At 40.1% G+C, this 15,074-nt stretch overlaps 1 protein-coding gene across 1 annotated transcript; it reads left to right on the top strand.

Moving 5' to 3' along the window:
• Positions 1-1,927: 1,927 nt before the first annotated feature.
• LOC149302866 (mitochondrial tRNA-specific 2-thiouridylase 1-like) lies at positions 1,928-13,988 on the top strand. The gene is made up of 11 exons (XM_089482128.1): positions 1,928-2,009; positions 3,042-3,207; positions 3,321-3,427; positions 3,710-3,832; positions 4,752-4,924; positions 5,514-5,567; positions 5,651-5,717; positions 6,288-6,388; positions 8,170-8,314; positions 12,897-12,979; positions 13,833-13,988. The coding sequence occupies exons 1-11, from the start codon at positions 1,928-1,930 to the stop codon at positions 13,986-13,988; spliced, it is 1,257 nt and encodes a 418-aa protein (XP_089338254.1).
• Positions 13,989-15,074: the final 1,086 nt, after the last annotated feature.

Below are 15,074 nucleotides of genomic sequence, written 5' to 3'. Positions count from 1 at the left end.
TTGGGTGAACTGTAGTATCCCATTAATTCTACAAAACTGGTATTTGGGGGAAGTGTTTGTATTACCTGATGAAAATATGTAAGAGGAAAGAGGGTACTTAAAGTGCATTTGTGCAGAAAAAAAAAATCAAAACATGAAATATCTCAAATAAGCAATGCTACATGCACAATTCTTGTAAATTATGATTGTTTGAAATTTGTGTTATTGTAAAATAAAGCTATATGAAAGTAATATATATATATTTTTTTTTTCTTCTACATGCAGTTAAGCCACATATTACGTCTGAATTTGGGAATGGCAGTTCCTCTCATAAATGAGTGAGACTTGATTTAGGCGGTTGTCTTGTATATGTTTTCATTGACGACGAGGCATCTATGAATGAAAATACAATAATCTGTCTACTATCGGCGCTAAAGAAATTGAAATAAAACATGGAAAATATATAATCACTAGGAAGCGGCTTTTGACTTTATCGCTTCATGCAAACCGTGCACAATACCCCAAAATAGCATGTTAGAAATGGGTGGTCTACACAGCTAGCCTCCCTTGCCCCTTATTCAGAGTTCGGAAGTAGAACTGAGTCTAAAAGCTGTGGTGTGAATTAAAGAAAAACTGGCCCTTTGTAATCCTCTTTCAAAATCTGTGAGCTTGAACGTGTTATGGTGTGTGGTAAGTAGCTCCTGCTTGCAGGATAAAGCTGTCACAGAAGGATATCCATAATACACATTGAAATTTCCCTATGAACTCCCACTTTAGGGAAAAAAAAACCCATGAACTGGAAAGGAGAAGTGGGTATGGCTCCTGGTGGCCTTTTGTGTGTTACAAATATATGATGAATTTATATGAACATAAGCTGAAGACACAAATTTGCTTGCAGCCAACAAATTCATTTAGGTAGATGTAGAAGATGGCAGACCAAGCTATTCTCTCCATCTCTTGGCTTTATCCCTCTGTTTTCTTTGTCTTGTGAAGTGCAAGGTATTATAATCCTTTATTAAGCGCTGACAGATTCGGTATGTTTCTTCACGCCTCTGCTTCAGTGTTGCGCTCCCTTGCTGTCCGCCGGGATATGATGTTATATCCGGGTGCTCAGCATCAATCGCCAGCACGTGGTGTTTGGGAGCACTGAAGCTGCCAAATCAGGGGAAAACATGGGACAGTTGGCAACTATGGGGATGTATTACTTTATTGTGACCTGGTACTCCAGGACACTGCCATACTTATACCCACCAAAGTCATACATCAGTGGAGGAAAGAGGGAATTGTGCTTCCCAAATAGGGACGCTTGGGCTGTATGATAAATTACACTATTTGTGGCCCCAAGAATCAACAATACACACATAAGCGCTGGACACCTTTTTGCTGGGTGCCGGCAGCGTCCATAGCCGCAGTTTGGACCCTCGCTATTGGACGTGCTATTGCGCCCACAGTGTAGCTGGACTCAGCTGGCGGCCATACTGTAGGTGGCAGGAGGTAAAGGTGATAAGTACTGCGCTTTTTCTACGCAAACACGGTACAATTTTTTTTTGTTTTTTCAATTACCTCTTTCATTTTAAAATAATAACATTTACCGGCTCTTTAAATATTAAAATCAAAAGGCCAAGTTATGGGTCACATTAAAGGTTTTCAAGCGACAGACAATTCCTGAGGGGAACCGCCGGAAACCTGATATATGAGCTGTATTTCTAATGCCTGATAATTGCGCTTACATCATTAACACTGACACGCGTGGGCCGTTCTTACAATACATTAGACACGGTGTTACCAGTAGCATTATCCCGCCCGCGCTAAGCTAGTCACAGGTTGAGTAGTCCCAACTCGGAACTCTTATTCCGACTCCCTTTTTCCCACGGGCGCGTATTGACGCTGCACTTTCCGCCAGCTGCGGTATCGGTGACATTCTGCCCGGTGTGGAAGTAAGGGCAACATGCAGGCAGTCCGCCGGGTGGTGTGTGCCATGTCTGGCGGGGTGGACAGCTCGGTGGCCGCTTTACTGCTCCGGAGAAGAGGTGAGAGTGGCTATGCCTCAGTAACACGCGGATTTACCACCGTGTGCATTCATCATGACACTGTGATGTTCGGAGGTCTGTTTGGGGACATGTGAGTGAAGCTGGGACTGGCGTCTTAACGGTGTTTATTCATTTAAAGGGAGAGTTGGGTTTCAGCCCTTTACTTCACTGTATAATGTATAGTTAACTCGGTGAGATTTCTTTAGTCTCCTCACCCATTGAATTATGCATTACATAGGGCTGGAGAAACCTGCCACTATTGGCCCTTCCTAATGAATAGTGAAGTCAGGGAGTTGAAATTACAACTTGCTTGCAAACCCTCCTAGTGAATAAACTCCATTATGTTTTGCACGGACCTATTGAGTTCTGTGACACACTATGGGACTAGTACTCTGCTGCGCTTCGTCTATAGACCTCTGATTACCCCGTTCCCTCCGGTTTTGACTAGTGACCATCGTTACAGATCTCTGTAGCCGAATCCAAATCAGTTTCTGAGACTCGCTGCATGTGAAACCAACGCATTTCAGCACTTTATCGCTTCATAGCTTTACTGTTTTCCATATTTCGCCTTTCAGCAGCAAACAGCAACAACTTTCAGAGCCTGTAATAAATTGCTGACATGCTGAGCTGAAGACCCAATGCAAGTCCAGACAGACATCCCATCATGGGGACTGTGTCACAACTGCGTACTAAAGCTCATTTTTAACTTAAATATCATTTAGCGACTGACTTTTAGAGTGTTATAATGACTTTGTGCAGTACGAAGGAGATAAATATTGTCCCTTTTAAGAAATTAAAGTAACGTTAAATACATATGCTATTATGCCATTATAAATGTGTTTTATATGCTTACTTGTTTGTGATAGAATACCCCACAGTATAATCACTTGCCTCACTGATCTGCCTGAACATCTGATGCTATTGTAGTGTTGATATTTTTTTAGGCATTATGTTCCCGGATGTTTTTCGCTCCATCATCAATGTTAAAATATTCTATGTAAAACATTAGTGTTTATTTTTGTCTTTAAACAGGATATGATGTCACTGGTGTATTTATGAACAATTGGGATGTAGTGGATGAGCATGGTGTCTGCAGTGCGGAGAAAGACTGCGAGGATGCATATAAGGTCTGCCAGATGCTGGATATCCCCTTCCATCAAGTGTCCTACGTCAAGGAATATTGGCATGATGTATTCAGGTACTTCTAAGTGATCGTTATATAATTATGCAGCATTCTCTAGGAAAATAACAGGAGGGTTTGAATTCTGTTGAAATGCTGATCTGTTTGATTCTTTTTTTTTTTTTTCTTAGTTACTTCTTGAATGAATATGAGAAAGGAAGAACTCCTAACCCTGACATTCTGTGCAACAAGCATATCAAGTTTAATTATTTAATCAGCCAAGCCATAGATAATTTAGGTAAGTGTCTCATGTGCTAGTAGCCTACTCATTATGCTTTTTGAGTTAAGTTTATCTCTGTGCCAAAACTCCAGTAATTATTTGACAGGGGCTGATCACTTGGATGTCTTGTTGGCAGCTGCTAGTTGTAGTAAGTGACTTCGTAAGAAGAGGAAACGTTGCCTATAAACTATATACGCTCCAATTAGATTTAGTTTTCTGTTTTGTATCAGATAGACTGGTGTTCGTTCATGTTATCGGAATAAGATTGCTTATTTGTATTATATTTCTATTGTATGATAGGTGCTGACGCCATTGCCACTGGGCATTATGCTAGAACATCACAAGAAGATGAAGAGGTATTTCAGCAGAAATATATTAAGCATAGACCAAGTCTCTTTAGGAACAGATTTGAAGTTAGAAATGGTAGGTTTTGATTCGTAAACTCGTTTACGTTTTTTTGTTTTGTGGCTAACTCTGCTTCAGTACGGGTGGATTAATCAGAGTATCTACAGGCATACCCCACATTAACATACACAATGGGTCCAGAGCATGTATGTAAAACTTGTATACTCGGTAATATCAAGGACCTCAAGGCTGTCTCTTACTTAACTACATTAATTAACTACAACCCAATCCTGTTTTTGTGTCGTTAGGATTATACACGAGGGGGATGCTAGGGTTTTTAGTTTGAGATTTTGCTGCAAGAACTTTCTCCCATTTCTCTGTGTTTGTATGTGTATATGTAATAAATAATACATACGTGTATATATATATATATATATTAGTGTGTGTGTATATATATATAACTTTCTATTTTTTTTCTTAACCTTTCATCTTTCTTAAAGGTGATATTTTTTTTCATTAGCTTTGTAAAAAGATGATATCCCTTGTAATTAAGCACTTAAGCCATACTGTTACAGCATTTTATAATTTCATAACAAAGATTGGTAATAAGCTTGAAAATTCTATTTTTCATGGCAAAGAACTCCATTCTGAAAATATTTATTGTCTGTGTTCCTGACAAGATTTCTACACTTTTAGAAACATACAATTGGGGGAAAAAAAAGCATTTCCCCCTTTTTGCAGAAAAATCTTAAACTGTTCCATGGCTTATGTTTAGCATAGATAACCTAATGCCACCCCGTGTAAATTAGGCTGTACCACATCTGTCTGAAGGCCATTTCTGTTACATTTACATGTAAATCTGTCACATACTGGTTTTAGGTCAACATTTTTACCGTCGCCCATTACCTACTGAGCTCATGGTTACACAAAAGCCTGGGCTGTGCTGGAGTTACTATTAAACTTAGAATTCTTTTTTTTTTTCTTTTATTATTTACAGATGTAAAGCTTTTACAAGCAGCTGATAAATTTAAAGACCAGACATTTTTCCTATGTCAGATTTCCCAAAATGCATTACGGAAAACCATGTTTCCGCTTGGAGGATTAACAAAGGACTTTGTAAAGAAAATAGCTGCAGAAGCTGGATTCCACCATGTCTTAAAGAGAAAAGAGGCAAGAAAACAAGCTCAGTGCTTCTCTATTGAGATTTCTGTTCACTAAATGACAATAACCGACTTAAAAGCATGTGGGATGCCCCCTAGATATAAAAAGAGCACATATATTTCCTAGGAAATACACATATCCATCGTTGATTCAGAGCAGTGGAGTTTGCACATGGCTTGGTTTTACTGAGAGTTTTGGTATTTCCTACCCAATTGAATTTGTAGGTAACTTTGATATAACATTGTATCGGTTTATTCCCTATTACATGTGACAAACCAATTCACTACTATGAATATATTCTATATAATTTATATAACCAGGAAGTTGCCTTCTAGCTGTGACATAACTAGTTGATCATGCAAAGAACCTGGTTGTTACGCCATTTCTGGTTTCCTACCGTAATAATATAGTAGGGTTTATTCACTAAAGTGAAATAAAGGGGAGTACAGTAACAATGGTAACATGTCTCAAACCATAATACTGTGAGATGTATTCAACAATTTGGTACATGATAAACCAGAAGAATATAAAGTATTAGTGTTATGAAACATACTTTATACAACAAGGTTAATTTCTTGGTTTTTATATATATATTTAGAGTATGGGAATCTGTTTCATTGGAGAAAGGAACTTCGAAAGATTCATACTGGAGGTTGGTTCTTTCGCGTTGATCATGCTACCGGAAATATAAAATGGCAGTGCAATTCTAATAGCAATCTATGTTTGTCGTTCAAGTATTTGGAACCTCAGCCTGGAAACTTTGTTTCAATAGAGGATGGAAAAATCATGGGAACTCATAAAGGTGAGCATCCTAACTTTCGTCTGTTCTTGATAGTTACTCAAGTCCGAATTTTTACAATCCCCACCAGTACAAGAATAGAAAGGGTTTGGGGATTCACCTTTCTCCATTCCGAGACTTGCTATGTTTTTATTTCCATTACTTAAGGTGTAACTCCGTTTCTACCAAATCTTATTCGGTGAACCTGTTATTTAGGTGGATGGGGTGGAATCCAAAATATATAGCAGCTGGATGAAAACATACTTGTTTAAGTTTGTACTATATCTGAATACATATATATATATATATTACGTTTGCATACATGCTAGTAGAATAGCGTGTATAGCAACGTTTGGGCTCTTAACCAATGATCAGATAACCTACATGCAGTATTAGGTATTTCCTCGAGGGAGGTGTTGGCTGTGCATTTCATACTAAAGAAACTGGCTATACTGAGTGAGTTGTTCATTAAAACACCCCCCCCCCACCCCATACAGCCACTGTATTTGTAATGAAATTCCACAATTGCTTTAATTCACTTGTCCCACTACTAATAAATGTATGATATATCTTGACTTTATTTTGTTTCAATAGGTTGGTTCCTGTTCACCCTGGGACAGAGGGCAAGAATCGGAGGTCAGCAGGATGCATGGTTTGTTGTGGATAAGGATGTGGCCACAGGGACTGTTTATGTGGTATGTGGCTCCTATATATAAGCATCACCATTGACTCGATTCATTGTAACATAAGATTCTCGTGGGCAGGTTGACTTCTAGGTGCAAATTAAAGTTTAAATGTAAAGTTGCTCTACTAAAGTCCCAATGCAATACATTTTTGTTTTGCAATAGAGTCTGGGGCATTTCATCTCTATTACCGGCTTCCTGTAAAAAAAACGAATTCATAACAATTTATGGCATTTGCTATGCATTTTAGTATATAGCGCCATAGGGAGTGCAGGAACAAACTCTCTCATATGCAATGAGGTTGCTGATGACCACAGTGTTCGTCGTTAAGATAAATTTGTGTTCTTCTCCAGCCCTGCTTATCATTTGTTACAGCATTATTTGGAACTTAAAATTCAGTGAGGTCTGTTTAAGCAAGTGCCTTAAAGCAACTAGGATTTTAATAATGTAATTAATTTTATTCTGCAAAAACAATATGGTTGCTTTTCTGGGACCTGGAATTCTTCCTGAAATATGACAGGCAGCCTTTATTAAGTATTTTATATTTATTCAGCATACACTGCCCAAAAGCTTTTATAATTTGTCTTTTGGCTGGTGGCAAGGGGCATCACTTGCTGCAGTGTAATTTATGCATTTACACTAATAAGCGGGAATAGAGTTGTGTTGGGTAATGTGGTTGCCCAGAAGTGGCCCTCTAGGTGAATAGAGCCACTTTCCTGCAGCAGAAGTGTATGTAGACTTTATTCAATATGCATTCTGAAGATCCACCTCCAATGAGCTTCTTCTGCGGGGTGATCTTGGCTGCCCTGTATGGTGTGTGGTTGTGCTCTTTAAGGATATCTGTATGCAGGGCCGGCCGAATTTTCTCTACTGGGGCGAATTTTAAAATGCCGCCCCCCCCCTTATCTACCCTTCCTCTCCCTCCATCCCTGCCGCCCCCCCCCCATTATCTACCCTTCCTCTCCCTCCGTCCCTGCCACGGCGAGTCTCCCTGTTCGGTCTTGGTGCCGGCTTGTAATGCTGAGCGCCGGAAATCTTCCGGCATTCAGCATTACAAGCCGGCACCGAGACCGAACGGAGACTCGCCGCAGAGGAGAGAGAGAGAGGGGCACCGAGCGGGTACTGACAGCTTGGTAAGCGAAAACCACTCGGCGCCCCTTTCTCTCTCTTTCGCTTAAAAAAAAAAAAAAAAAAAAAGTGCCGCCCCTTCAAAAGTGCCGCCTGGAGCGGTTGCCCCACTCGGCTCCATTGTCGGGCCGGCCCTGTCTGTATGTATGTATGTATGTATGTATGTATTTGCATTGTGCCTTTATATGTCTGTGTGTTGGTGTAGCAACACAAGGACAACAGCAGCATAATTGCTTCCATCATGTATGCAAACAATTTATTTTTATACTGTCTTGTCTGATGGGTACCTGGTTATGTGTGGACATTCAGTTAGTTTCATGCAGCTTTGTAGGAACAAAAACTAATAATAAACAAAGATCCAACTATTTTTTTCCGTGGGATATACGGGCATGACTCCCCTATAAATATATTGCTGTTGCCTTTTATATCTTTTGAGTTCTGAAATCTGTATCTCATTATGTAATTTTTGTAATTATCTGATATTGTCTTTGACACTTCATAGCATCTGGATCAGCAATACACTTTGGGAGGCCACCACTGTAGAAAAAAACAATTAGAAGGGAGCTCTCCCCTTCTGACCCACTTGTGATATTAAGGATTACGCCTAGCCGCATATTTAAGAGATGCCAGCAAAGATAATTTTTTATGTATTTTTCTTTTTATAGGCACCATCTACAAACCATCCAGCTCTCTTGAGAGACTTGCTGCGAACAGATCGTGTGCACTGGCTCTCCGAAGACCCACCTGCAGAGTTGATCAGGGATAAGATGATGGAGTGTCATTTCAGATTCCAACACCAGATGGCGCTCAGTGAGTTTTTACTTTACATGTGTATTAATGTGCATTCAGTATAGGTGACTTTAACAATGCTATGACTGTCTAATACAGGGCTTGACAAATTTGTTAAAAAATCTAGGAGCCAGCTAAAAAAGTTAGGAGCCAGGACTTTTTTGGCCCCTGCACCCGCACTTTGCCCCAGCACCCACATTTTGCCCCAGCACTCAGTCTCACACTTTGCCCCAGCACTCAGTCTCACACTTTGCCCCAGCACTCAGTCTCACACTTTGCCCCAGCACTCAGTCTCACACTTTGCCCCAGCACTCAGTCTCACACTTTGCCCCAGCACTCAGTCTCACACTTTGCCCCAGCACTCAGTCTCACACTTTGCCCCAGCACTCAGTCTCGAGTTATTGATTGCTAACACCAATCACAGTCCTGCCCAGACATACCCAGGTTCCAGCATGTACTGGCTGACTTGGCATGATAGGAGTACATGCTGAAACCTGGCTTGCTGCCCCCCCCCCCCTTGTGTATTGATGCTGCACATCACTTAGAGCCCCATGTGCCATGCTCCTCCCACCACTTACACAACCATGCTATCACACACACTCATTCATATACTCACTCATGCACCCTCCTTCACCCCCTTACCTGCACTGCAGATCTCTCACACGCAGACTTCCATAGGGGCCCTGCTGCTTCTATCTCTGTCTCTCTGCACGAACTTCTCTTATCCCGACTCCTCTGGTTTCCTGCTTCCTGTGGCCACTCCAGCACAAGAGACGCTGCTTGCACATTAAGAGCAACGCACAGCTAAGCAGTGGGGCCCCTGCGGGGATTATTTTCGGCCGTTTTTTTTTTTTTTTTTTAATTTCGGCATTTTGCCGGTTTGGCTCACAAACACCTAGGCGCCAGGACAAAATTATCAGTTGCCATGGCGACCTGGCGCCTGGGATTTGTCGAGCCCTGGTCTAATAATATAAAACTTTTATTATCAAAGCCTTACACCAGTAAAACTGTGAAAATCAATATTTTGGCCACGCAGAACATCCTTATTAATTTTAGTTGTCTTCAGTTTGTTTCATACAGGGTCTTCATATTATTATGGGTCTTCATATGTTATATTATGAGTCCACACAGTGTAAATCACGTTTAATTTATTTACACGCCTCTTTCTAGTCTCCTTTAATGGATTTGGTTTTCACTGTTGTCCATACAACGGAAAATGTGGCTGGATTAGTCTAGTTTTTCTGTTTGTCAGCAGGGATGGTAGATACATTTGTTTCTTGACTAGTGTTAAAACTGTGTCTGCCGTGGCACAATTCATTTTTGATGATGTGCTGGCTGCAGTGACTGGCATGGTGTCCGTACACGTACATCTGTGTCTGTCACAAAGAATGCCCATTTAAATCTCAAGACCTGATCTTGTCCTGTGATGCAATCTCTTTCCCCCCATTGATATCCCCTTTTCTGCCTTTTTGATTCTTGTACAGTTTCTTTTGCTATATCTTTTTTTTTTTTTTTTTTTTTTTTGCATATTGATTTCAATGCCTCTTTTTCTGTTTTTAATTCTTTTCTGTCTCTCCTCTTGCTGAACGTTTTTGCCCACTTCTTGCAGTCTCTTTTCCTTTTTATCTCCTTTTCTGGCTCTCTGATTCCAGTATGAGAATAAGGTAAAAGCAAAAGACAGCAAGAGAATAAGGGGAGGGGGACTTGAAAACCACAGGAAAAAAGAGCAAGGGAGGTCTGGTGCAGAAAGAGATATAGCAATCACATGCAAGAATCTAAAAGACAGACAAGGTAAAAAGATTGCAAGAAGTAGACAGAAAAGACTTTAAAGAGAGTAAGAGGTTAGAAAAAAGGTGCAAAGCCTGTGGAGCATTGGCACTTCAGTTCTAAAAACTGATATATTCCATGAAACATCTATTGTCACATCAGGGAATATTAGTGATCTGCATACGTTAAATCTCTTTGCTTCTAGTCTTTATTATGTGTAAATTTAAGGTCTGTTATTTTTGTCATTGAAAATATATATATATTAGTTTATAAAAAACACAAAACTGGCTCCTAGATTCAAAGCAAATCTGTCAAGCCCTCCTTTAATGTATATATGATATGATATGGTGGCCCCTTCCAGAATCATTGGGGTTTTCCTGTAGAATCCCCTTAAATACATTTTCACCTTGGCGAAACAAATCTCCTGCACAAAAATACCCAGGGAGTGGGCACTGGAGATATATATATTGTGACGGGAGTGCGGCTTTCATAGAGAAACTGCGTTGCTAGGTCACACGCGCTTGTCCCACCTCATCTAGTGAATACGAGATCAATTTTAATATCCAGTGTACTTTGCTATTATTTTTAAGTGTCACTTTTCTGTAACTGTGATAATTAAAATTGTATAATTTCAGCAGCTCTTTTTTTTATAAAGATTTGGCTTGCACTACAAAACCGAGTAAACAAAGTTTTCATTGTGCGTATATATTGTAATGTTTCTGAAGCTTTTCCAAATGTTAAATAGCTTGTTTTGCTTGCCATCCGATAAGGTGCTGTCTGCAATTAGCTTTTGTCTTTGGTAATGGTGGTTAGCGTTGGCTGGCGTTTCAGTGTGATTATAGCAGCTCTTGTGAAGTTCATGTATCATATTATTGGCGAACGCACCCACGGCATGCACTAATCCAAGAGAAATGCACTGCTTGTCACGTCTTGTTACCCAGCTCAGAAATCATGTTTAGGGTTCTGCTTTTTTCAATCGTTACATTGTTTGGAGTTTGAAGAAAAGTTACTATAACCATGATGCTAACCACGATTAACTGTCTCGCTGCTATACGTTGGAACATGCCTTGTGGTTCCCATCGTAGAACCATTTCAACAACAGAATCCATGCAGTCCCTGTATGTTACTGCAGCCATGGGATTTTTACTATTACTATTATTGTCATTACCCATAGGCTTAAAAACGGTTCACGTTGACAAACTCAGCTGATCTGACATCTATATCTGAATTTTTCACGGCCTCCTTTTAAAAAGAAAAAAAAAATGTATTGTGCCCCAGCCACCTCTTCTGTGGCTGCCATCCTGCTAAAGGACAGAGTAGTGATATTGTCTCTTGAGAAACCTAAAACAGAAGCGTTTCTTCTATAGTTTTCAGTGCTACCATCACTTGCAAATGCATTTGGTGCTTTACTTTTGTTTGTGTAAATTGGGGAATTTTTATTTTGTGCATTTATATATCCTACTACTCCTTTCATTGCACTGGCCCAGGTCTTATTGGTTGCTGCTTATAGTCCTTTTTCTAAATCGTTGGACCACCTCCTCTACCTAAACAGCCACCACAAACCTACCAAAACCTCTGTGAACTTAACCCTCTACAGCTAACAAACACAATTCTGCCTCTCCTTTCAACCATCTCTACCTCCCACTACTCAAACCACCACCAACACATGCTATCCTCTGGTCTAGAGGAGGTTGCCTCTGTGACTGCGCTGTCCCCCGCCTCAGCAAAGGCATTCCACACAGTCCCGTTGCCTCCAGGTGTTCGCGCACCACTAAGCCTCTGTGGAGTAAATTGTGTTTACCTGACGACTTTAGTACAAAGTTATGCTCTGCTCTTATACCTCTGTTCTCCATCTGCATCCCAAGGTCTACTACCCATTTTAAAAATAAATGCAAAATATCAGAGAGAACCTCCACCCCAAGGGTGCTACTTATACTGTACCTCAACACCTCTCTTTACCACAACCCACCCTCAGTCCTGTTACACCTAGTAAGGTTTCTAACACCCTCTTGTCTTCCCACCTGCCCACTTGACCTTGTTGTTGTCCTACCATCTCTCTTTCATCTAAAGAAACCTTCCCTTAATCTCAAATCCCCATCAAGCGGCCGTCTGGTTTCCCTCCTCCCGAATTGCATCATGGATGGTGTCCCGTTTCCTGGAGCTCAACAACTCTAAGACCAAGCTTATGGTTATTCCGCTATCACAATTCCTGACAACATCTCTCACTGTTGACAACTCCACAATCCACCCAATGGGCTACATTCGCTGCCTTGGTTTTACTCTTGACTCTGTGTCCTTCATCCCTCACATTGAGTCAGTCACAAAGTCCTGCCACTTTCACAGTAAAAAGATCTCCCAAATTTGCCCTTTCCTCACACAAGAAACCAAACTGCTAATCCCCTACTTTGTGATATCCAGTCTGGATTATAGCAACTCCTACTATCTGGTCTCCCTTACTTCTTCCACCCTGCATTGATCCAATCCTTCCTCAACTCTGCTGCCAGACTAATTTTCCTATCCTCACTGTACCAGTCCAGAAGAAAGCAACTCTCCACCCCTCCATATTGCTACTCTCATATGCATATACAATCCCAACCGCCCTCTTGGTTCCTCCGATGACTTGGATCTCTCCTACTGTTATCTCCTCTTCTGACTTCTGTATTCAGGTTTTCACACGTGCTTAATCTAATTTGTGTGTGTATATGTAATATATGTAATGTCTTTACTCAAGAATGCTATGTCAATCTGCTTAACAAAGGAATCATTATCTTGGTGGTGTTACTTGCCTGTCCCAATCTTTGCAATGCCAAATTTGAGGGGTTTTCTTATATTCTAGTGCCGTGTGTGCTGACGCTAAACCAAGATGGCTCAGTATGGGTGTCGTTGGTCAAGCCAATCCGTGCGCTGACGCCTGGACAGGTAGACTTTATACTTTTTTCTTTTCATTCCTAAAACTTTTTGATTGGATTTATTGGCTGCACTAGGAATGTAGGAATGTAAAGGGGGGGGGGGGTGTATATTTGATGTTATGTAAAACATCATTTGTTTCTAAATACTTGGCAATGGCCTTACATGGCTTACAGGTTATTAAGGGATCTCATACTCCAAATACAATGGGCAGCTTTAAAGGATATCCCCATTTTACTGGCATAAATAAATTATAACTGAATGTTACAAATTTAGAGACATGCTCTGTGCCGTTTAATGCGCTGCTGCCATCTACTTGCTGAAAGCCAACTCTTACTCCTGCAGTATTATATGCAATTTTGACACAGCAGTTAAACAAATTGCCAGGGCTCAAATCTGAACCCGCTATTGTATAAATGTAATCATGCCTTTGGTACTACATTTTGGACAAGCCACACACCTTGCCTACCATGTCAAGGAACCCCATAGGTTGTGAAATTAGCAGAGCTTCTTGGCTACCATAAAATTATTCCAGTTAATAAAGCATTGCAATTAATTTTTGCCATGGTAGGACCAACATGGGTTACTATTTTTCCCTATAAAGTTTTTACGATTAGAGCTGCAGGTGTCCCAACATAAAAGCTATCGTAATGTGAACACTGGCAGGGTTGCAGAGGCGTCTTCGTGAAACAACTTGCACGGAGCTGTTTTCTTTAATATCTGTTCTGTGTGTACTTTAGGACTTGGAAATGTGTTTGTGATTCTTTGCCTGAATCCATTTGATTCCATTTCAGTTTGTGTGTGCGCAATGGGGTATGTTTACATTAAAAACCAGCAATGTACTGATTTCTCGTCCCTGTGCCAGTTTGCAGTCTTCTACAAAGGGGAGGAATGCCTTGGAAGTGGCAAGATCATGAGACTGGGCCCTTCGCTGCACACATTGCAGCAGGGCCAGCAAAGAATGAAATCGGCAGCAAATGTGTCGACAGAGGCTGTTGAAGAGATGGATCCGGTGTCCTGACGGCTCCTATTTTCCTGGCAAATTGAAAGAATTCTATGAAATCTGAGCCGTGGAATTATGCGGGAAGGAAAGCACACACTGTCTCTACCTTAATTAAGGCACAAGTTCTGACAGATATGACTGGCATACTAACTCCGGGGCATTTTATAAACAATCATTGATTGTGTTCAAGACAATCTATACTCATGTGTGTTTGAACAATGGCATGAAAATATATTTTCTGCTGAAGATTAAATGATGCATTTTTAAAATTGTTTTATTATTGACACTGTTATAATTTCTATTAAATTCTAGACACTGGCTAATGATTGAATTTTTTGGTCTATTAAGGTTTGACAAAGACTTATGGATTCCAATACAAGCTTGACATATAGTCATGGGAAACCAATGAAAATCTACATTAAATTCCCTGACTATGTTATTGAAAATGAAAAAAGTGGGAACTACAAAACTAGAATAATAGGCACCCATGTATAATGCAAGAGCTGAACGGTATACATATATGTATATTACACACTTACGGTTTACATCTAAAATAAGGAAACAATGATTAGTATATTATTATTTTATGAATCTATTTCAGGTATGACTTTATGGACCATATTTGTCTGAAAACTGTGAAACATAGGCAGCAAAATTAACAGGATAAGTTGTCTCACTTTTTTCCCATTCAGTTTATTAATCCATCATACCTCAACATGTATATGCTCTATATATTTAAGTGCGTTTTGGCTTACATATTGGCTTTTTGATCAGATTGGCAATCCCCAAATGTTACATGTGGGAGAAAAATAATTAGGAAATCTCCAATTTGGTAAATGGGATCAGAGTAAGCAGATGCCTTGGCTGATGATGTGTTTTGATATGCATTTTGTGTGCTGCTGTCTTTATTTTCCATATATTAAATATGTTTTTTATGTCTCATAAACAAGTTCCTTCTGTACATTGGAGCAGTGTTAATTGTGCAACTACGTTCTGCATGGAAGTTTTAGTGCTAGATATTGCTTTGTATGATACATTTTTATTTTTTTTTCCCGGTATGGCTTTCTGGTAGTTCTTTTCGTCTTATTTTATTTTGTGTGAAAT

Source organism: Sceloporus occidentalis, unplaced genomic scaffold (genome assembly GCF_023333645.1).
Source record: "Sceloporus occidentalis isolate IW3139 unplaced genomic scaffold, rSceOcc1.0.p SCAF_17, whole genome shotgun sequence".
Classification (NCBI taxonomy): domain Eukaryota; kingdom Metazoa; phylum Chordata; class Lepidosauria; order Squamata; family Phrynosomatidae; genus Sceloporus; species Sceloporus occidentalis.
The sequence above is the reverse complement of the archived record's forward strand: the minus strand, read 5'-3'. Positions and strand labels throughout refer to the sequence as shown.